Below are 20,837 nucleotides of genomic sequence, written 5' to 3' on the forward strand. Positions count from 1 at the left end.
ATTTTAATTAATGTAATAGTACTACTTAATTTGGTGAGCACTTAAATGATAATCTAACAAATTAGTATTACAATGTCAAAGTAATGTTCTTTTGATTATATGTCAGAATTAAAAATATAACTTAAGATAGTGGTCATGTTTTATTTATTTTCTAGTTATAAATGAATAAATAAATAAATATCTTCAAATTTAGTTAGATGATAGTAAAAAAACAAAAAAAATGATTTCTGCACTAATATTGCAGGTTGCAGGCTCTTTGTTTGTTTGACTCAAAATCTTGAATTCCTTGGCATAGCTTAACTTTGTTTTTTCGAATATGTTAGTTAGTGTATTATTTTATCATTATGGATCCAACATTGATTTTTCCTAATCATATTATTTTGAAAAGTGTTTTTCCTCGACAAAAACGAAGTATGTTTATATAATTGAACATGTATACAGAGATCCAAAAAGGTATTGATATGCTTAAACCCATAATACAGAGAGATGATTTCATAACTTTTTTTGTCGAATGTCGACGCACGAGGAAGCAAAGACATAATCATACAACATATTTGAATCATCATTATTTTTTCTGGTTAATTTTATAAGGAAGTCAAATAGAAAAAAAAATAAAATAAAATAACCACACACTCTTATTTTCTTTGAAAAGTCGAAAATAGAGTAGTATAACAATAATATTACATTTTTTTCATCATGAAAAAAAATTCAAAATAAAAAAACATAAGACAACAAACATTTTTAAAAGGCAGACTTAAAATATATATTTTGTTATCACGCTTATATGTCAATGACATTAAATCATTTACTATCGTCTAAACAAAATATCAGCAAATAACACAGGTGAAGGGCAACAAGACACCTCACATTTGGTTCCAAAAAAGACTCAAACAGGTAAAACAACCACCTAGTTGAGAATGGCCAAAAAAATCGAGAAACAATATGTTCGAGTGTAGGGAAAATTTTGACAACAACCTCTTATTTCTTACTTATGCAATAAAAAATGACATTTCCCTAAGTATACTAGGTAGATGTGTGAGACAAATATGAAGAATTTAACAAATAGCAACATAAGTATATGTGTGAGACAAATACGAAGAATTTAACAAATAGCAACATAACAATACACACACTAAGTTTGATAGTATGCTAAAAATCGATAGATTCCAATTGCTATTTTATCTTCAGAAACACACACACATGGAAATGAAAGGCTCAAAAATGGGTAAGGGCCTATTTCCGCTGTCTTGTTGATTTGTGTCGCTTTCTTGTTTGCAACAATTTATTGTTTCTCTCCTTTTCCTCTCATTCATACATTGTTTTAGAATCCAAATTGATAGAACTGTTTCCCCCAGTCTTCATTTAATATCATCAAACGAATCTTCTCTCTCTCTCTCTTATCTTCACTGTAGTCTGAGCTGCTCTGTCAGTCTCATGTGCTCTCTCCACCACTACCATCCTTTTATATCCATTTAGTTTTATTTTTATTTCTATCACTCACTCTCACTCAAAAACACACACACACAGTGCATTGTCTGTTGACAGTGTTGAAGGATTTCAGCAGTGTGATATGAAAGCACATTGTAGCATGAAGTAGAGCAACACAAAGTTTGAATCTTTATGCGAAATTGTTTGGCAAAATGGGGTCAAGATTTTCTTCCTTCTTCCTTCTGCATTGTTTGGTTCTTCTGATTTTGAGTTTGGGAGTCTGCTGTGATGGCGCTGAGGTGGCTGTGAAGTTACTGGAAACTCCTCATGCTTTCTCCAGCAGAAATTACTCCACTTTCTCTTTCCAAGTTTTGGTGGGTGGCAATGCCACCATTTGCTCCGACTGCTCCACCACTTGCAGGGTCAGTTTGTCCTTTCACACACACACACACACACCTAGTAAAGGTGTAATCATTTTTAGCTTTTTTTGAACTGGGAATTTCTGGTTTAATGTGCTTATAGCAAATCTAGATATGATGTTTAGATGTAATATTTCCACATTAAGCAATAAAAATCGAATCTTTAAAGATGCAAAGTTTCATTTTTATTCATAGAGATAGATTGTTTGCATGAGTTCTAGCTTGATTAAATAAATATAAAGTGTTCTTGTAAACCATGTGCAGAGGCAATATATAAAAGGATGTCGGTTCAAAAAGTTACTCCTCTTTGTTAAAAATAGATGGTTTTGTTTCTATGTTGCAAAGAGGAAGAAAATACATAAGCAGCTAGTTTTACTAGATTGAGTTTTCTATGGCAGGATAAAATTGCTCATTTTGTAAGAAAATGAGAAATTTGCTAATAATATTATGACAATTTTGGTTTTACTTTTATAAATTTATAATATGGTTTCTAGTTTCTATATTTCAAAGAGGAAAATACCCAAGCAGCAGTTTTTCTGTTATAGAAAGATCAGAACACTAGATTTGTCAATGTGCTTTGAAAATTGAGTTTTACTATGGCTGCTTATTTTGTGAAGAAAAGGAGAATCTTGCTAATGAATAATGATACTCTGCAATTTTGGCTCTGATAATTGGATTTGCTTAATAATTTTGAGATATTTCAAAAAATGCAGCTGGATCATGGCATGGATTCACCTTGTGAAGACGGAAGGATATCTTATTCAAGACTGTTAGATGGGGACCATTCATTCGAAGCGTGCACGGAAGGGTCTCGTGGGGCTGCCTGCGCGAGCTATAATTGGACCGTTGGTCGAGCAACCTCCCTAACTCTCTTGAATCATGATAATATTGCACTGCATAAGTCTATTTATCTCTACAGTTTTGTGAATGAGACAGCATACAATGCTTGAATTTGTACCTAATTGAGCCATGCCTCTAAATTGCAGACACCGTTAAACCCACAGCGCGCATAACAGGAGAGACAAACTTCACGAGTGCTTCTCGTGTTTCAGTGAACATATCTTTCAGTGAGCCCTGCGGTGGTGGTTTCGTGTGCCCTTCTGTAAATGCCTGCAACGTGAGTAGGTGGTCAGCTAGAACTCGATAGAAATCCACGTGTTCGACCTTTTTTATGATCTCATCATTTCTTTGGCTTGTGGACCATTATGACTCATGATTGTTTTCTTGCCAAAACAGCTTCTTGTGTATGGTGCTGGAGAAGTCTTGCCAAATACACTCAACGTTATCGAGCCAAACATGAAATACTCTCTTGATGTCAGCGTGTCTGAAAGAGTTCGATATGGACGCCTGATCTTGGTAATGGACAAAGATTTCTGTACAGACTCTGCAGGAAACCAATTCACAAGAACAGATAATTCTAGTTTAGTTATACATTTTGGTGAGTTTGATCCTAATCAGCTGTGGTCTAAATTCTAATAATGTTTACTGTTCACATTACTAATGTTCAGTTCTCTCTCTCTCTGCAGATAAACGAACCGTGCTCGTGAACATGAGAACTCATATACCCGAACGACTACTTCAGATAAGCACTGAAACTAGAACTGTATTGGCAACTAATAAGGACAAGTTCTTAAAGCTATATCTGTATTTCACCGAACCTGTCATGAATTCTTCTGCTGAAATCTTGAACTCCATCAATATAAATCAAGGATCGCTCGTTCCCATAAATGGGAGTACCCGTGGACAGCGTAGATTTGGCTACCAGGTTCATTTTCACACTCTCGAGATGAACTCTACTTTGTTAACTAACTTAACACCTTGGTTTTTGAAATTTCCTCTTGGTTTTTGGCAGATCACTAATATGTCGAACTTGGCTGTTGCAACCGTGAGCCTGCAGTCGAACTTGGTGATCGCCAGACAGGGGACGCCCGTAGCTCCTGTATCTCCTGTAACGTTCCTCTATGGTATGCAAAAGAACCCAAACACAAGGATAATTAAAGCAACTAATGTGTTTCCACAGAAATTGAAGTTTCATTTGCTGATGTATGGTTTTAGACTCTCAAAGACCGACTGTAAGGCTGAGCACGACATGTAACGTGCGAACGAGAGAGAAGATTATACTTATAATGATCAAATTTATGAAGCCAGTATTCGGTTTCAACTCATCTCATTTATCAATTTCTGGAGGGCATTTGCAGAGGTGATATATAATTGCTGTGTATAAATATTCAGCTACACATTTTTCCACAGCTGGTAAAATTTCTCTTGTTTGTGCCTTCAACAGCTTCATTGAGGTGACTAGGAGAATCTACACGGCCCACATACGAGCAGATACGGATGTCATATCCGTTTATATTCCTGAAAACGCGACATCCGATGTTTCAGGGAATGGAAACGGAGCATCTAACACCCTGCAAGTCAGGCACTGTAAGGACTCAATTTTTTTTCTTTATGACCATAGTTTTACAATTTTTTCTCCACTAATCGCACTCCCTTTAGATTCAGCACCCGTTGAATCTATGGTGCTTTCGTACTTTGCCACTGCTGCTTTTGGCGTTACAGCTTTGGTTGCCGGCTTCCTAACTGTTTCAACTGCAAGTTTGCTATCCGCTGGAGCATACTCCAAACCGAGCGCTATCCTGTGCTCCGATGCTGCCAGAAATCTTTTTGTAATCTCCCATTACTTACTGATGATGATTAGCTCATGTTTTTCATGCCATACTTATGTGATCTAACTTGGTGCAGAGAGTCGCGTCGCATATTCAAGTTTTCGCATTGTCTAAATGGTTAGCAGTCACCTTACCTGTCGAATACTATGAACTTACAAGAGGCTTACAATGGAGTATTCCCTACTTCAATCTCCCATGGGAGACGGGCGACCAGCGTTCAGTCATGGTGGGATCGACTTCTCCCAAGGATCGGCTGATCCGTGCTCCCAAAGGTCGTGACTCAATATTCCTCGAGGGCCTTAAACCAGAAGCTGCAAATGTGGATTCACCAAAGGTTTATGGTTTGCCTCTGAATCCTATGGAGTATGCATCCTATTTTGAGGTAAGGATTGAACTACTTCCGCGCTAATCTTGCTGTTCACTTCTGTATACTGATTGAGGCTTTTCAATTCAGAGCCAGTCTACAATGCCGGTAGCAGAATACGTCTTGGATCCAGAGAACTCACACGGGTAAGCAAGCATGTTCGTTCTTACCGAGAACTGGTTTTTTAAGGCAAAATCTACCACTGCAGTTAGATGAATGCCTACTGTTTCTTCCAGATGGAGAGATTTCAGCAGAAGCATGTTCTGGCTAGCTGTAATCGGAGTCGGTTTGATTCTGCTCCACGCTCTAGTCCTCATGATCCTCAAATTTAAGAAACAAAACAAGGAAAAACAAAGCTACGCCGCACTCATTTTCCCAAGATTCGAGATCTTCCTTCTGATACTGGCACTGCCCTGCATCTCCGAAGCATCAGCGTCTTTAATCAAAGGTACGTCGAAAAAGCTACTATTCTCTACATTTTCCACACAAGAAACATACATTATCTGAAGCTACATTGTCATCTTGATCGTTACTTGTTAGGAGCGACGCCTACTGGCACGATTGTGGGTGTTCTCATACTAAGCCTAGTAGCATTCGCGCTGCTGTGCCTGCTCGTATTCCTCACCTTCGGCATCACACTTGGTAAACTGCTTCAATACAAGGAGGTTCACCAAGAAGGCCAGACATTCCACTGGTATCAAGAGCTCATTCGAGTCACACTAGGCCCGGGCAAGAGAGGCCAATGGACATGGAAGAACGAACGCCGTTCCATCTACTTAACCATACTAGGCCCTCTCTTTGAGGACCTAAGAGGCCCTCCTAAGTACATGCTGTCACAGATCTCCGGGAGCAGCTTCACCAAGCCGGGAGACAGGATCATCGCCTCAGACGATGAAACAGAGGATGCAGAGGCACCCTTCATACAGAAACTCTTCGGAATCCTCAGAATCTACTACACATTTCTAGAGTCCGCAAGGCGAGTAGCTCTTGGCATCGTTGCAGGCGCCTACTCACAGACGTGGACTTCAAGAACTCCCGCGGTCGCCCTCCTCTCCATCACCGCGTTCCAGCTCTTCTTCATGGTGCTCAAGAAGCCATTCATCAAGAAGAAGCTCCAGTTTGTTGAGATCATCTCTGTCTCCTGCGAGCTCGTGATCTTTGCCTTCTGCTTCGCCCTCTCGGACAGGCTGTTTTCGCCTCAAAACGACAGGAAACTAGGGATTGCAATGGTGGCGGTGTTCTTGCTAGCATTTGTGGTACAAATGGTCAATGCGTGGCACGCATTGTACAAACAGATCAAGCAGTTGGATCCCATCAAAGACTCAATTTTTATTGGCCTAAAAAATGCAACCATTGGATTTGCATTCTTGATCTTGCCTCATTGCTTGATCAAGAATCTGCTTGAGGGGTTTCCGATCAACAACCCCGGGGAGACGGAGACCACGAGCAGGAACCGGAGCTCGGAGAGCCGGAGCTCCGGGGAGAAACCATGGCTAAGGCAAATAAGGGAGATGGCAAGGTCTAGCTTTACAAGAGAAGAAGGCAAGCCCACCACTTCAACTGACCCTTCTTCGAGTAAGATTAGGTGGAGTGGGTTTTGGAGGAGTAAGAGGAGCGGGAGCTCGTCGGCATCAGCCTCCGCCTCGACGTCAATGGACTATAAGGCGAAGCCGAGGGGATTGCACAAAGAGTTGGAAGACATTTTTTCATCCAAATGAGAGGTTTTGAATTTTGATCAAGCCTTGCTTGCATGCCACCATTTTTAGATGCTTTTCTTTTTTTTCGGTATGTTTGATCATTTTATGATTCATGATAACTCTTCATTGCCTCAATGAATCCGTATATTGTGTATACATCTTAAATATATTATCAAGAATTAACAAGGAGCGAGTATATTTTTTTTTTCAAGAGTAAGCTAGTTATTTTCTAAAATGTTTTACTAATATTTTATGTTGGTAATATGGAAAAAAGATCATGCTGTTCAGTTCAAACCCCCAACAGGAGGAATGCATAATTGCATATGCAAGCATGCAAATACTTAGCTCAATTTTCAAGAAATAATATTATATTTAAAACAATAGCTTGGAGCTTTGTGTTTCTAAATACACCATCTACGCATCAAAAACATCCACATTCCGAATGTCTCAACTAAAATTAAAGAATATAATGCATGTACAAAACAACATCAAAGCAGAACAAAAGACTTTGTGTAGTGAACGATTGTGTCCTCAACTTAAACACGTTTTTCTCTGTGCCCAAATTATGGACATATTTAAAAAAAACATGTAATTGCGTATCTAATTTTTATCTTTATAAGATGAATAAGTTGCAATGATAACTGTGTGTTCCAAATTTTATTTCAATAAATCTACATCTGCAATGTAACTGTGTGTTCCAAAAAGGGGAAAACAACAACAAAAAGATTGCTTTATCAGCTTCCTGTCTGTATTTACGCGGCAACTGGCGCATCACTAACAGCAGCTGCTTCCTTCTTCTGAAATAGAACAGAGGATATGACGGTCAGCTTCATTTTCAGAGATATTGAGGCATTACCTATTGCATCTCATCTTCTTACATTCGATGTCTCGATCCAACGATGGAGAGTCTTGATAGCTTTGCCAGATTCATGCGTTTTACGAGCGAGGTCCACTCCTTCCGCTAGATTGTTCACATGCCCGCTCACGAGAAGAGCAGCTGCCGCGTTTAGCACCTGAATTGGAGTGAAAACGAAGGAAATGAGTTCGACAAATTTATTGTGATGATAAAGACTTTTCCACGACGATTCACACAAAATACCAAAAAATCGACGATGCTCTATCAAAGAGAATAATGGTATATGATTGGATAGAGATAGAAGGATATATTACCAAAGCATCCGCAATAGACCCTTTTTCTCCTGCTAAAACACGCCTCAGCACATCGGCATTGTACTCCGGCCCTCCACCCCGCAAGTCCTCCACTGTGCAGCGAGGGATTCCAAAGTCGACTGACATAAGGAATGTTAAACAATCGAGTTACCCTCCAAGAGATGAGTGGAGTGAGAACAAGGTAGGAATCGAGGACTGGGAGGAAGAAATAAGGTTCTTACGTGGATCAAACGAGAACTTTTCTATCTTATCCGGAGTGACATCAAGAACTAGCCCCGGCCCTGTTTATAATTTCAGGAATTTTCAGAGTGAATCTTATAAAACTAAGGGCATAAGCTTAAGGCTACAAAGTAATATACGATGTGTAAATCAAGATCCACTACAAACGGTTCATTGGTCTTACCAAGGGGACTCATCTCGTCCAGCCCCTCAGAGTGAACGATCAGTGCCCTTTTCATGCCAAACCTTTGAAGTGCTTTCGCCATTTTATGGACCTAGCAAAGGACAGTAAAACTTATTCTCACATCACGAGATATATGTTTTCGTTAAGCCAAACTTGTAGCAGACACATGATTTTAAGAGGAACCAAGTGGACTTACTAGATCTTCTGTGTACACCCCAACAACGGCATAAGGAACTCGGGCTGGATTCAACATGGGCCCTAAGATGTTAAATACAGTCTTTACTTTCAGCTTCGACCGGACAGGTTTAACAATTTTCATTGCTGGATGATATATCGGAGACATCATGAAGCAGATTCCTACTTCATTTACACACCTTTTAATATCCTGCACAGAGTGAATGTATTAAAAGAAATCCATGGAAAAAAAGTATAGCACTTCACCGTTTACTGAATTCACAATTTCGAGTGAACCTCTATTGGTTGAGTTTTCTGAAAGTAATCTACAAACTAACTCAAGGTAACATCAACTACAAATTACAAAGAAAACCACAAAGGCAGTAACATTGCGGCTAGGAAGAAAGTTTAAACAGGCTTTGACGAGTCTCATTTCAGATCAGTAGGTGACCGTTCAAATCGACATCTTTAAGTGGCTGTAGAGACAGGTTTGCTCAATAGCCAAAGCATACATTCAAGATTCCTACACTCATATTTAACGAAGCTTCAAGTTTCTGCCCTTTGCCATGTCACATTACCACATAAAATAATTCCCTAATTCACACCATTGTATCAAAAGAAACAACTTTGAACCCATACTCAAATAAGAAACTGTGCAATATCTGTCTTTTATTGCAAAAGGAGCAGTAATTAATAATCCATATTTAAAGCAATCAATATATTACCTCTGGTTCCAAGTTAATTGCAACCCCTAAAGCTTCAAGTACATCGGCACTACCACAAGCTGATGAGCTAGATCGATTCCCTTGCTGAAATCCAACCCCAAATTTCAAGAATCATTTTTAAAACCAAAACATAACAAAACACAAACTGCTGTTACAAAATCAACACAGCCCGAGGTCCCACCTTAGCCACTTTTGCGCCACTAGCTGCAGCAAGAATCGAAGCTCCGGTAGAGATATTGACCGTATTCGCACCATCACCACCGGTCCCAACAATGTCCACAGCATCAGCCAGCCCTTCCACTTTTTTACAATGACTTACCATCGCTCTGGCAAGCCCAACAACCTATTTAATAGTGTGTTGTCAGTATTTATTTCACTGTTTTTAACCAAAATGCCTATATTCTTGAAATGTCACAAGATACACAAATTAATGCAGCCTCCCTACCTCCCAATTTGAATTAAATTTGGTGCCACACAAATAAAAGTCCAAACATGCATAAAATGAGCATCCACCACTAAAGATATTATTTTTTTTACCATGCCATAAAGCAAAAGCCTTCAATCTATGGAAATGGATCAAGAAAATCTCCTTAGAGAAACGTCGTTGTCACGGTACAATTCCCATATACAGATATACTTTTACTCAATTTAATGATCAAAGTCAAGATTCACCATCCAAAATAATCAGTTCTGATTCAGATAGATCACAAGATTTTTGGCAGATCTCATACATAGAAACATTTAATCAAACTGGCTTAGAAACATACAAAAACATCAGCAGAAAAAGGGAATAATCACTCACTTCTTCAAAAGTTTCTCCTTTGGCTCTCAACAGCACCAAAAATGCACTAATCAAAGCCTCATCAGCACCATCCAACAAGAAATCAAGAGAGGCCTCAGCTTCATCTTCCGATAAATCCACCCCACTTATTAAAGACTCAATCAACTGCAAATTCCATCAACAAAAAAATCAGGGAACAAATTCAGACAACATAAAATTACCTCTGTGTCTGTGTGTGTGTTTTTCAATACATGATCAAATGAAAAGAACCCAATTTTCACCTGACTGAAAGAAGACACCTGGCTGGTTGAATTCGGCAGAGCAGAAGGCAAAAACGTCGAGCACTCAGCACCAAAAGGGGCGTTGAAAAATGGAGTCTTTACCACACATCGCTGCGTAAAACGGCGATGAACAGCTGCGAAGCACTGAAATCGAGATAGTGATGGGATATGCAAAGAAGACATGTTTTTTGGCAGTGAAGAATGTTCAGAGTGAAACTCTACTAATAGTAGTACTAATACTATAATTGTTGAAAACCTTCGAATCGTGACAAACGAATCAAATGTAAATCGGGTGAGTGGAAGGGAAGAGGGTAGTTGTGAATTGATTGGGAATTGCAGATTTTCTGGCGTGGCGGCCGGTCATCGCTAGATGACAAACTGGAGATTGATGATTTATAGCTTTTTAATTAATTGAGGGAGTGTATGAAGAGAAAGGTAAGATTTCAAGAATGGACTTATAGAGAGTAATGGCTTTTTACTGTAATTATAATTCGAGAAAAATAACTTTAAGAATGGAATTCGAGAGTTTTGAGTCTTTTGACTATAATATAAATATGTCGATAATCACACCACTTTTTTGGTATTTTGTTAAAATAATTGAAATATTTATATACTAGTACTAGAATTATTAGGATTTATTTTCTTTTCACTTTGTAATGAGATACTCCTACAAATTAAATAAAATTATTAAAAAAATAGCCTTAAGCATGGATATGAATTAAACAAAATGGCTCCATTTGCCTCTCGTAAGAATATGCTTATTTTTATTTATAAATTTCCTTCTTAAACATGTTATTTAATATATTAATTTATTTACAACATATACTATTAATTATATTTTTTTCTTCTTCTTAAAATTAACATAAATAACCGAGCCAGATGTTGAATAAAATATTTGAACTGACTAACAAAATTATTTAGTGTTGGCGTAAAGTAAATTAATAAGTTGACAGCGCTATACAAAAATTAGTACTGAATGCTATACTACAAGTAGAGTTGTCAACTGGGTCGGGCTAATACTGGCCGAGCTAGTAGTGAATGCTATACTACAATGATTAAATTAGTAAATTTAAATATTGAGGGATTTAGTGAATTTTAAAAATTAAATTTAAACTATATATTAATTACAGAGTACATAACATTTAATAGCTTAATATTGGAAATTGAATTAAAATAGATATTCCACCTTATCTTTACTCCCTCGGTTCGTTTTTTCATATTTTTCTTTGTTCATTTATTTTTATTAATTAATCCATTAACAAAGAAGCAATATTCTATCTTTAATTATAATCATTCACATAACTTATTTTAAGTTTAATATACACTATTTATCGAATAAAGTATGTTCCAAATGGCAAGAGGAAAAGAAAATTGAGTTTTACGATTTAGTTTAGACATTAAATTTAAGATTTTAATTGTTTATCATATTAAAATGGCTATCAGTGGAATTTTAAAAAATGAGCAAATCAAATGATTTGATGGAATCACATATGTATAGAATTCCGGCGAAAAGTCTCTCCTTTTTCTAACTCTTCTCCCTAATTCCATCGATGACTCCTTCAATCAAGGGTTTGATTAGGGTTTAAGCGTTTCTGGTTTAGATACAATGGAAGCTCCTGAGGAACAAGAAGAGATCGCCTCTGATGTAAGTATGTGTATTCATTCAATTCATCATTGCAGCTGATAGATTCAACTTTTTGTAGCTTTTAGGTTTTAATTAGTATAGTCATGACGTATGCGTATTTGTGTGGAAACATAGTGAATTGGGCAAACCCCAGTTTAATATAAGACTTTGTTGAGATTAATATTGGACTATATATGATCAATATTGATGCTTTGGTTATGTTATTGAATGCAATGTGAAGTACTGAATTTCAATTTCAGCTCCTTTTGCATTTTTAGTAAGCTGACATTGATATCTTGCTGGTGTGGAAAATCTTGATGTATCTTAGATGTGTTTTGTCTTATAGATTATATTGTTGTGGCTGATGGATTAAGAACAATTTTTTTTATGGCAGAGGACTGGAAAATTGGCTGGCACTGTCAACTGGGGTACCGCCACGGTCGTTGGAGTATTTGCCGGCTTGTTGTATGGAGGTAGCAAAGCTGCTTCCGAGTCTGTGGTAAGTATGCTAACCGCAATAGAGATTCTCGTATGCTCTTTTCCATGTTTCTTACTTTTTTTCTCGTGAAAAGAATATCGAGTTGGTTGTGTGGTATTACTTGTCCATACTAGCCGCCTCTAATCAGCCTGAGGGATGGAAGGAAAGTGAGTGATTACAATTTGCTTCTTAGTGTGGCTGTTCTGGTTTAGTATAGCACCATAGAAAGCATTGATGCTTGATTCTTATGATAATTTGAGTCAATCACATTGCATATGATCACAATAGTTATTCATATCTAAGTATAGAGGGCATATTCATGGGGAACACTTGATCTTGGTTGATTTGGAATTCAAGCTCAGAATTGCTAAACTGATTGATATTAAAAAAGTTTTTGCTTTGAATTTGATGTAGTTGTCATTACTTGATGACTTCTTGATGTTCTTATCATTTTAAATATTTGTGGAAGACTTTGTTGAGGGAGAAACCTTTGCATCTCTATACAGAGCAAGGATGCTGAAGTAATGTTGAAGCTTGGGAGCACACCAGATAAGCGTGAACAGTATCGACTCATGAGGGATGCAATGGAGAAGAGATTTATTACAGTTGCTCGTGGTTCCATAGTCGGTGGAATTCGACTGGGAATGTTCACTGCTGCCTTCTATGGTTTGCAGAGCCTTCTTGCTGAGAAACGAGGTGTAATTGATATTTATAACGTAGTTGGAGCCGGTTCTGCTACTGCTTCTACATTTGGTTTAATCTGTGAGTATCACAACTTATTAAGGAATCCAGAAGTTTTCTTTTCCTCTTCGTAAAGTAATATTTTTCCATCTCTCTCTCTTGATGTTACAGTGCCTGGTTCCTTCCGTTGGCGCTTAAGGAATGCAATGGTAGGCTCACTTTTGGGTGCAACGATCTGCTTCCCACTCGGTAAAATATGCATCCATCTTCTACTATTGATGAACAAACCTTTATCTACTGACCTCTTCTCTGCAACCATAAACCTTTACATCTGAATTTGAGTTCAACCTTCCCACTTGGTAAGAAGATTGGACTCAATTTCCCAAACTGGAACTTGTGAAGATAAAGTGGAAACTTTAACGGGATCAAACGACTGTGCAGATATAATCTAACGTTGAATACAAGCAAACCAAGAATCAGACTGATGGAAGTGCTTCTTTTCAGGTTGGCTTCATTTGAAGCTTGTGGCGAAAGCAAATGGAGGGAAATTGACTACTAGTAACGAGGAAGCGAAAAGTGGTATTGCTGCTGCCGTTGAGAGGCTTGAAGGAAACTTAGAAAAGAGGGCCTGATTGTCTTGCAATGCCCTGATGTTAGCAGTGGTGCTCTTGAGCTCTCACGTGGGTGGTGTTGTCTTTCTCGTAGAAGCAATGTGGCTAATTTTGACGTTTTGTCGATCACTCCTTTCCGGGTAATCAGGTGGAGAAGAGCGAATAATAGAGAAAGTGTAGCAGTGTATTGTATTTGAGGCGCATCCTAGCTTTAGACGTTATGTTAACAGTATACCTATACACATATTTGAAATGGAATGAATTTTCATTATATGTACAATCTCCCTCTCTATTTGGGTGTGTGTGATGCCAAATTTCTGATTAATGAATGCAAAATCCTAAATTTCATAAATGAACTCATATAGCTTAGAACCTCCCTAGCCCAATCCCATATTATTCATGACTTCTTCAGCTTTACGCCCCATGTAGCTGACTTTATGCACAACACTTGTCATTCACTTCGTCTTATCTTTGCATAACACGGGCTACCTTCCGGGATAGCTGGTGCTCGGCATTGCTGGACTAGTGAAAAAAAGGACCAGTTCACTAGCAAGAATTGTTCAGAAAATGCAGAAATTTGAAATCATGAATAACTTCCTGCTCTAGAAATGTTGAATTTTGAAATAGAAAGAAGGATTATCACTAAACTTTATAAAGTCATTAAAGACTAAAGTAAGTGTGGTAAGAAAATAAAGAATTTCCCACATCGGATAAACCAAAGACCAAATATCATAGAATTCACCTATAAAATATAGGCTTGTTACTAAATAGTTTTCATCTTTGCGCTTGGGGCAATGACGCCGCTAGTGAGGTTCTAACTGAGGTGAGTCTATTGTTGGTTGAAAATTATTTCCAAACCCCCTTTTCGGCTCGGGCTTGAATTGGGGTGTTGAGAATTTCTGGAAGAGCTCCTCTTTTTTGGGGTAAAGCTCTACAAAACTAAGTCTAATAGTATTTTTTCATTTCTTACACTTGGTAAATGGTACATAAACTATGATAACTAAATAAGTAAATGCATACAACATTATCATCTGGTAAATTAGTTGTTTCATTGTTGCTGAAGGTGCACCATTGATGCCCTCCATTCCTCAGTATCAGCTGCTTTCTCATGATCCAAACTCGGAAGACGATGCTGCTGCAGAAGTTCAAGAATCTCAGCGGCTTGTCTCACACTCTCTTGCCTGTCTTTGGTTGCATCGTTGTGGCACTTGAAGATTATGACATGAGCTAAGTTGGTGAGATAGGCCGCCAGTATGTCCGAGATCATCACACACAGCCTCTCAAAGAGATCATTATCCGTTCGATGTATGCTGTCTTTGTTGGCCAGCAAGATGGTTTGAGTGATTCTGTACATCGAGTTAGCAGCTATGACTTTGCTAGGCCAATTCAGAGGATTCTGCATCATAACATCTTCAATCCTAGTTGTGAAATCTTTAACTGTCTTTTCTCCAAGATTGGTTAGCTTTTGCAGTGTCTCTTTGTAAGTTTCATCTCTCATACTTGTATTCTGCAGATCCTTATCCTGCCATTTTCTGTAGAGTTCGACTCCTATCCATACCGTGTCTGCTGCATTTCTCACGCTTTCCATTTCCCCTGTTCTATCACGAGTTGCATCGACAAGCTTGACAAGGGACAGGCCTTCACCAACACCACTCACTAGCTGATTAGCCTCACGAGCCGCGATGTTAGGGCATTCGCAGTGGTGCGGATGTCCCGGCGGAATTCCCTGCGGAATTCCCAAAAACACCTTCTGCCACGTCATAAGGACTTCCCATTGCACTGCCACGTTATACGTACTTCCCACTGAACAGTGGCGGAATTCCCCTGCGGAATTCCCGACGGAATTCCCACATTAAAAAAAATCACAAATTCACAAATTAAACAATTTCCAGAAGTAAACAATTTACGTAATTAAAATTTCGACGAAAATAAGGAAAAAATTCCATTAAAATAAGAAAAGTACATTTCACCAAATAAAAAAAATACATTTCAATAATTAAAAACTACATCAACGACGACCACTACGCTGCCACACTTCTTCAAAAATATCGTTCTGGAGTCGAACGTGGGCTTGTTTTTGGCGCATGTCGGCAAATGCACGAACTCGATCGACGTCGTCATGGGGGATCCCCATGCGTACATTGCTAGTGGCCACGCCGTGGCTTGGACACACAACATCAGCATCATCATTGGCCCAATCGATCAGTGCTGGACCCGAAATGAAACGAAGTTCAACGAGCGGTATATATAGACATTAAAAAGCGAAATAAAGCAGAATTCCGCGCGGAATTCCGCTTAACGCCGCAGACCTTTGACGTCCTCAGCCCAATTCCGTATCCGTAGCTGGCACGCCTAATGGCGGACGTCCGCGACGGAATTCCGGGACGTCCGTGGGAATTCTGCGCGGAAGTCCGCCATTGCGGATGCTCTTAGGAAGTGCGCCTGCAATACTTGTTCTGTAATTTTAAATTTTTAGGATTTTAATTATGTAATTTTAATTAAACTTTCTTAATTAATAAACTTTCTTCGATTTTAATCCTTCCTATATATTTCCTTAGTCAAAGTTTATGTTTTTTTCCTAACAGTCTAATTGTTTCAATGTTAAACATATGTTTCACTATATGGCATGAAGTTGTGACAAGAATCAGATGTATCCGTGTTATTGAGCTCCAGATTGCAACAGTCGCCAATGATTTCTCGTATTTTACACAGGTAGTTGGCCATGTTGCTTGGTAAATGTCTTGAAGCTCCCAACAGTTATGATGAATTGATGATTGGTGTAATGGCCTAACTGGTCAGTGCACAGCAAGTAAAAACTGCAAGATAATCTTGAGGTAATATTCTTTCTATGAATTTATTGTGTATATAAGCTATATTTTACTCAGGGACCTAAGCTTTTCTCTTGGTGTTCTAACATGATCTTTACTCATGCATTTGGGTTTCTGTTCTTTGATTTTTTTTATCTATGTTTAGATTCATGGTCACCAACCAAATGTCATTGTCTGCTATTTAGGTTTATCTGTGGTAGGAGCTTATCTCCATAAGAGATTAAACTCTAATTAGATTCCCTGCGTTTATTCCTCAATAAGCTTATCTCCTTATGAGATTAAACTCTAATTACATTTCTTGTGTTTATATCCTTAAGATATCAGGCTTTAAATTTCAAGTTAAGTTTATGTAGGACTCAAATCATTTAGATTTACTGCGTTTATCTCCTCCTGATATCATGCATAAGGTTATGTCCTTATGAGATTAAGCTCTAATTTAATTTCTTGTGTTTATCTCCTCAAGATATTAGGATTTAGTTTTAAAGTTGAGTTTATGTAGGATTTGATCAATATCCTGTAAATAGGTGGAGTGTTGTCCAAGTTTTGTGTTCGTATAACTTGTATGTATGTTTTGGCCTTGTTTGCAGAGGAGTGTTGTTCAAGTTTTGTGTCAGTATATGCTGAATACAATGATATCTCTGATTATGAAGAGAGACAATGATCGCCATATTAAAAAAGGTTCAATAATTCTATATATTGTTTTGATTTCGATTTTGTTCTTTTTATTTTGACATAGAAGAATTTTGAATTTGTTAATGTTTCCCCAGATTGCTCCTGGTCTGTGATTGAGAAACATGTTGTTTTAACAGAAGTTAGGGATTTTGGTGATCCACATATTGATAAAACTAGATGTTTGCAGGTACTTTTTTCTTCAATGTCAAATTTAATATAATTACAACAAATTTTAGTTAAAATTGTATAATCATTTTGGTTTTCTGTATGCTTTAGATCATCAAAAAGCTTCCGTATCTTCTCAATCAGGGTGAAATATTCACAAAGGTCTCTCTCTATCTCAACTATGGTATTCGAGTTAGTCCCATTTTGCTATCGAGCAATTGAGATTCATGAAACTTGGGAACTATTTATGACCGTATTACATATCTATATGCACATGATATTCCAATCGAGTAGAGGTTTTCAATTTTCATATGTTTGTGAGAAAGTGGTGTGTGTTAGGATTTGGATAGTATTTGACTTTTAGTGTAATATGTTTTGTAGAGTGAAGCTGCAGCTATACTTTCATCTGCTGTTAATCTGTATCGTTTCCAAGATGTTCATTTGAGAAGATTGTTTCATCTAATTGCAAGGGATCTTTGCCCTATTGCAGATGAGGTTTGCATTTCCTTTCCTTTTGTTTTACATTTACATGTTTCTCTTGTAACTAGTTAGGGGCTATTTTTTATAAAATTTTGTGCTAACAAGGTTTCTCTGGTTACTGGTGCCTTACTTAAAGACGTCAACACCGGTAATGTTGCATATCGGGCGAATGCTATTCGTTTGCTTTATCATATCATGAATGACACATCCTTGAACAAAGTTGTGAAACTCCTCCATGAGGCTCTTTGTGACGAAAATCCTACTCTTCAGATTGCTTCCCTTGTGTGTTCAATCAATATGCTAAAGGTATTATTATTACATCATATTTGAGGAATTGCAAAAGTATTACCTAGCTAATAGTTGAAGTATTTATAGCTGTATAATTGTATATTCTTATAGAGAGATCCAAGGATGGTCATCACAATCGATCAAGTATACCCTGAAGACACTGTTTTCACTAAAGGAAAACACGTTCAGTTCCATGCCATATATCTAGAATTTGTGGTAAGAAAAGATGTTTTCCGTGGGGTGTTAGATGATGACACTATTTGTGATTTGTTGATAATTTTCATGTCTATATACACAATACTTATGTATAGTTGGTACATCATGCATCATATATGTGGTATGCTGATACGAGTATTATCATTATTAATTAGTTTAGATATATTAGAGATTTACATATTTTTCGTATATTTGTTTCTTGTTCCCTAAGCTAGTATTCTAGTATTATAAATAGGGATAGGATGTTATCATTTTATTCACTCAATGAATATATTATTTTCCACAAACTTGTCTTGAGTAACAAGAATATCATATTTCGTTTCCAAATTGTTGTTCATCGGAGAACGTCCGAAAATCAGCAATTCGTGAGCTTTCCTTCGAGCACGTCGAAGGTTCGATCACCTTATCTCTCCGAGAAGTTAGCCATCCGGCCTCGTTACGGAGAATTGTATGCCGGTTGGATTTACATGTTACAAGAGCATGCAGATGGGAGAATTACGTCATACGCGAGAAGTACGTCGTCAACGATTCTACTTAATATGGGAAAAATTCGCTAGGCTTTTCTCTTGGTGTTCTTCGCCATTGGGGACTTGCATCCTGATTCGCCGTATTCGTCAGGTATTGCATTGTTGGTAGTCTAAAAATAATGTTGATGGTTCAAGTGCTGATATATGTATAGATTGAGATATGTAGGTTGCACGAGTTCGGCCTGTCTATTGGAGTCAAGATATCTACGAATGCATACAGTCTTGTATCAATGCTAAAGATAAAATGGTGGCAATAGAAGGATTCTGGACACTGGAAGGGGTGGTAGGCATAGCTAGTTGTATAATTGAAGACAACATTGGTGAGGTTTAGTGCTTACAGGGCATTGCAGAAGGTTATTGCTATATTCTTAAGGCATAATACTATACTAAATCTTAGTTTAGTACTAATGAATTATTTAGTATTTGATGTAGCAGGTGGGGATTGTGCACAATCTTGGTTTGGATGTGAATTTCTTTAATTTACGTGTGGAGAAATTTAACCATCGTGTAAGTCAGTCATCTCAAATCTGCATATTTATTTATAACTATATGCCTAAGCCTTAGTTAATGTATGTTTATTTTAGTAAGATGTAGGATGATGAGCCTGAAGCTGAACAGGTATCTCAAGTCATTAAATCCCAGTCCTTTGTAGTCAAGGAAGCTTCAACACACTGCAACCGTAGGCTTAGGTGTAATACCCGAAAATTTGTGGAATTTTATTCTTTTAATTAAGGATGAAATTCTTTTCTATGTTTTTGTGTTTAAAATTTGGTGTGGAAAATATTTTGTGTTTATTTGATTGTTGTGGATGTGGTATTTTCTACCTAGGCAAATTAAATGTAATTAAATAATTAATTAAGCCATGTTTTTAAAAATCCTAATTAAAATTAAATCTCTCTCTCTCTCTCTCTCTCTCTCGGTTTCTCACCCCCTCCCCACTAATTTCTCAACCTCCCCCACTCCCTCTTAACCGATACATCTTTCCCTTTCCAATCTCTCCCCCACATCGTTTTCTCTCCTTTCTCTCTTGCAATTGCTCTCAACACCGGTAAGCTCCCTCTCTCCTTCTCCCTCTCGGTTCTCATCTTTTTCATTCACTCCCTCTCATCATCGTCTTGAATTCCTCAAGGTGATACCCTCCTTCGTCGTGAATCGGAGTCGGAAAAGGAAGTAAAGCTTTTGCGTTTCGTTTGAACCATCCGGGGAAGGTAACCCCTAACCCTTGTTTAATTCGAAAACTCATGCATATAGGACGTTTTTGGATGGGTTAGATGTTGAGTAGGATTTGTGGCTATGTGCTTGTGTTGAACATGTTTTCGGTGATAACTGACAGTGGGTTCCGACCCCTTTTTGACTGAGCAAACGACCTCCTTTTGGTACGATTTTTTTAACTGTATAAACTTTGGTGTGTCTTCTGTGTGGTGTGTAATTTTCAGCCTCTTTGGATGTCGTATGAATTTATTATGATTTTTGCAAGTAAACTGCGCAGTTCTGCGTGTTGTATGTTTTGGGAGATGTTTTCATGTGCTTTTGGCGTGATTCTGAGTGTTATGTTTTTGTGTTGAATGTGGGTGTGTTTGGCCAAGAGATGGCTCGGGAAAATCTGTGTTTGGCTCAAGGGTTTTGTGTGGGTTGGCCGAGAGATCTAGGGTCCGGCCTAGGGCAGGCTGGTGGGAAGTTTTGAAGGGATGATCCCAGGTGTTTGGGTGTGTTTTGGGACGTAGAATGCGTGGTGGGAATGTCGTATAGGGTTTGAGAATCGGAAGTTGAAGGAAAGTGAGTGTACACGGAACCAGCGGCCGAGGTGCCGAACAGATGGCCGAGGTGCCGAACAGACGGCCGAGGTGCCGAGCATAAGATGCCGAGGTGCCGAGCAGGCGGCCGAGACGGTCGGTCGAGGTGCCGAGCCGGACGGCCGAGATGGTCGGCCGAGGTGCCGAACAGGCGGCCGAGACGGTCGGCCGAGGTGCCGAGCCGGACGGCCGAGATGGTCTGCCGAGGTGCCGAGCTGTGCCGAGACAGGTGCCGAGCTGAGCCGAGACAGGTGCCGAGCTATGCCGAGATAGGTGCCGAGCTATGCCGAGACAAATGCCGAGCTGTGCCGAGACAGGTGCCGAGCTGTGCCGAGACAGGCGGCCGAGGTGCCGAGCCAGGCG

At 38.5% G+C, this 20,837-nt stretch overlaps 4 protein-coding genes and 1 non-coding gene across 7 annotated transcripts; 4 read left to right on the forward strand and 1 right to left on the reverse strand.

Moving 5' to 3' along the window:
* The first annotated feature begins 1,249 nt into the window (after positions 1–1,249).
* LOC121784043 lies at positions 1,250–6,766 on the forward strand. Of its 3 annotated transcripts, XM_042182225.1 has the most exons (13): positions 1,250–1,850; positions 2,561–2,696; positions 2,834–2,964; positions 3,084–3,285; positions 3,374–3,612; positions 3,700–3,811; positions 3,903–4,047; positions 4,132–4,274; positions 4,347–4,516; positions 4,593–4,898; positions 4,971–5,026; positions 5,117–5,328; positions 5,421–6,766. In XM_042182225.1, the coding sequence occupies exons 1-13, from the start codon at positions 1,641–1,643 to the stop codon at positions 6,596–6,598; spliced, it is 3,240 nt and encodes a 1,079-aa protein (XP_042038159.1). In that variant the 5' UTR covers positions 1,250–1,640; the 3' UTR covers positions 6,599–6,766. The 3 variants fall into 3 exon arrangements, with proteins under 3 accessions (XP_042038159.1, XP_042038160.1, XP_042038161.1); XM_042182226.1 differs by lacking the exons at positions 1,250–1,850; positions 2,561–2,696 and having other exon boundaries at positions 2,835–2,972; XM_042182227.1 differs by lacking the exons at positions 1,250–1,850; positions 2,561–2,696 and having other exon boundaries at positions 2,869–2,968.
* A 403-nt stretch (positions 6,767–7,169) lies between these two features.
* On the reverse strand, positions 7,170–10,545 carry LOC121785148 (anthranilate phosphoribosyltransferase, chloroplastic-like). The gene is made up of 10 exons (XM_042183521.1): positions 10,112–10,545; positions 9,852–9,995; positions 9,231–9,392; positions 9,050–9,133; positions 8,347–8,535; positions 8,151–8,241; positions 7,969–8,028; positions 7,748–7,866; positions 7,456–7,590; positions 7,170–7,374 (listed from the first exon to the last, which is right to left on the reverse strand). Exons 1-10 carry the CDS (start codon positions 10,292–10,294, stop codon positions 7,330–7,332), a joined length of 1,212 nt encoding a protein of 403 aa, XP_042039455.1. The 5' UTR covers positions 10,295–10,545; the 3' UTR covers positions 7,170–7,329.
* Positions 10,546–11,549: 1,004 nt separating this feature from the next.
* LOC121783478 lies at positions 11,550–13,785 on the forward strand. The gene is made up of 5 exons (XM_042181563.1): positions 11,550–11,756; positions 12,130–12,234; positions 12,720–12,975; positions 13,066–13,143; positions 13,399–13,785. Exons 1-5 carry the CDS (start codon positions 11,718–11,720, stop codon positions 13,524–13,526), a joined length of 606 nt encoding a protein of 201 aa, XP_042037497.1. The 5' UTR covers positions 11,550–11,717; the 3' UTR covers positions 13,527–13,785.
* Positions 13,786–14,281: 496 nt separating this feature from the next.
* LOC121785608 lies at positions 14,282–14,436 on the forward strand. Its single transcript, XR_006046996.1, has one exon. It is a non-coding gene; the product is annotated as a U4 spliceosomal RNA (small nuclear RNA).
* Positions 14,437–16,103: 1,667 nt separating this feature from the next.
* LOC121785247 (coatomer subunit gamma-like) lies at positions 16,104–19,027 on the forward strand. Its single transcript, XM_042183630.1, has 10 exons — positions 16,104–16,217; positions 16,479–16,529; positions 16,921–17,011; positions 17,101–17,192; positions 17,282–17,332; positions 17,552–17,665; positions 17,756–17,956; positions 18,050–18,154; positions 18,641–18,772; positions 18,848–19,027. The coding sequence occupies exons 1-10, from the start codon at positions 16,104–16,106 to the stop codon at positions 19,010–19,012; spliced, it is 1,116 nt and encodes a 371-aa protein (XP_042039564.1). The 3' UTR covers positions 19,013–19,027.
* Positions 19,028–20,837: the final 1,810 nt, after the last annotated feature.

The sequence above is a fragment of the Salvia splendens genome, chromosome 21, assembly GCF_004379255.2.
Source record: "Salvia splendens isolate huo1 chromosome 21, SspV2, whole genome shotgun sequence".
NCBI lineage: Eukaryota > Viridiplantae > Streptophyta > Magnoliopsida > Lamiales > Lamiaceae > Salvia > Salvia splendens.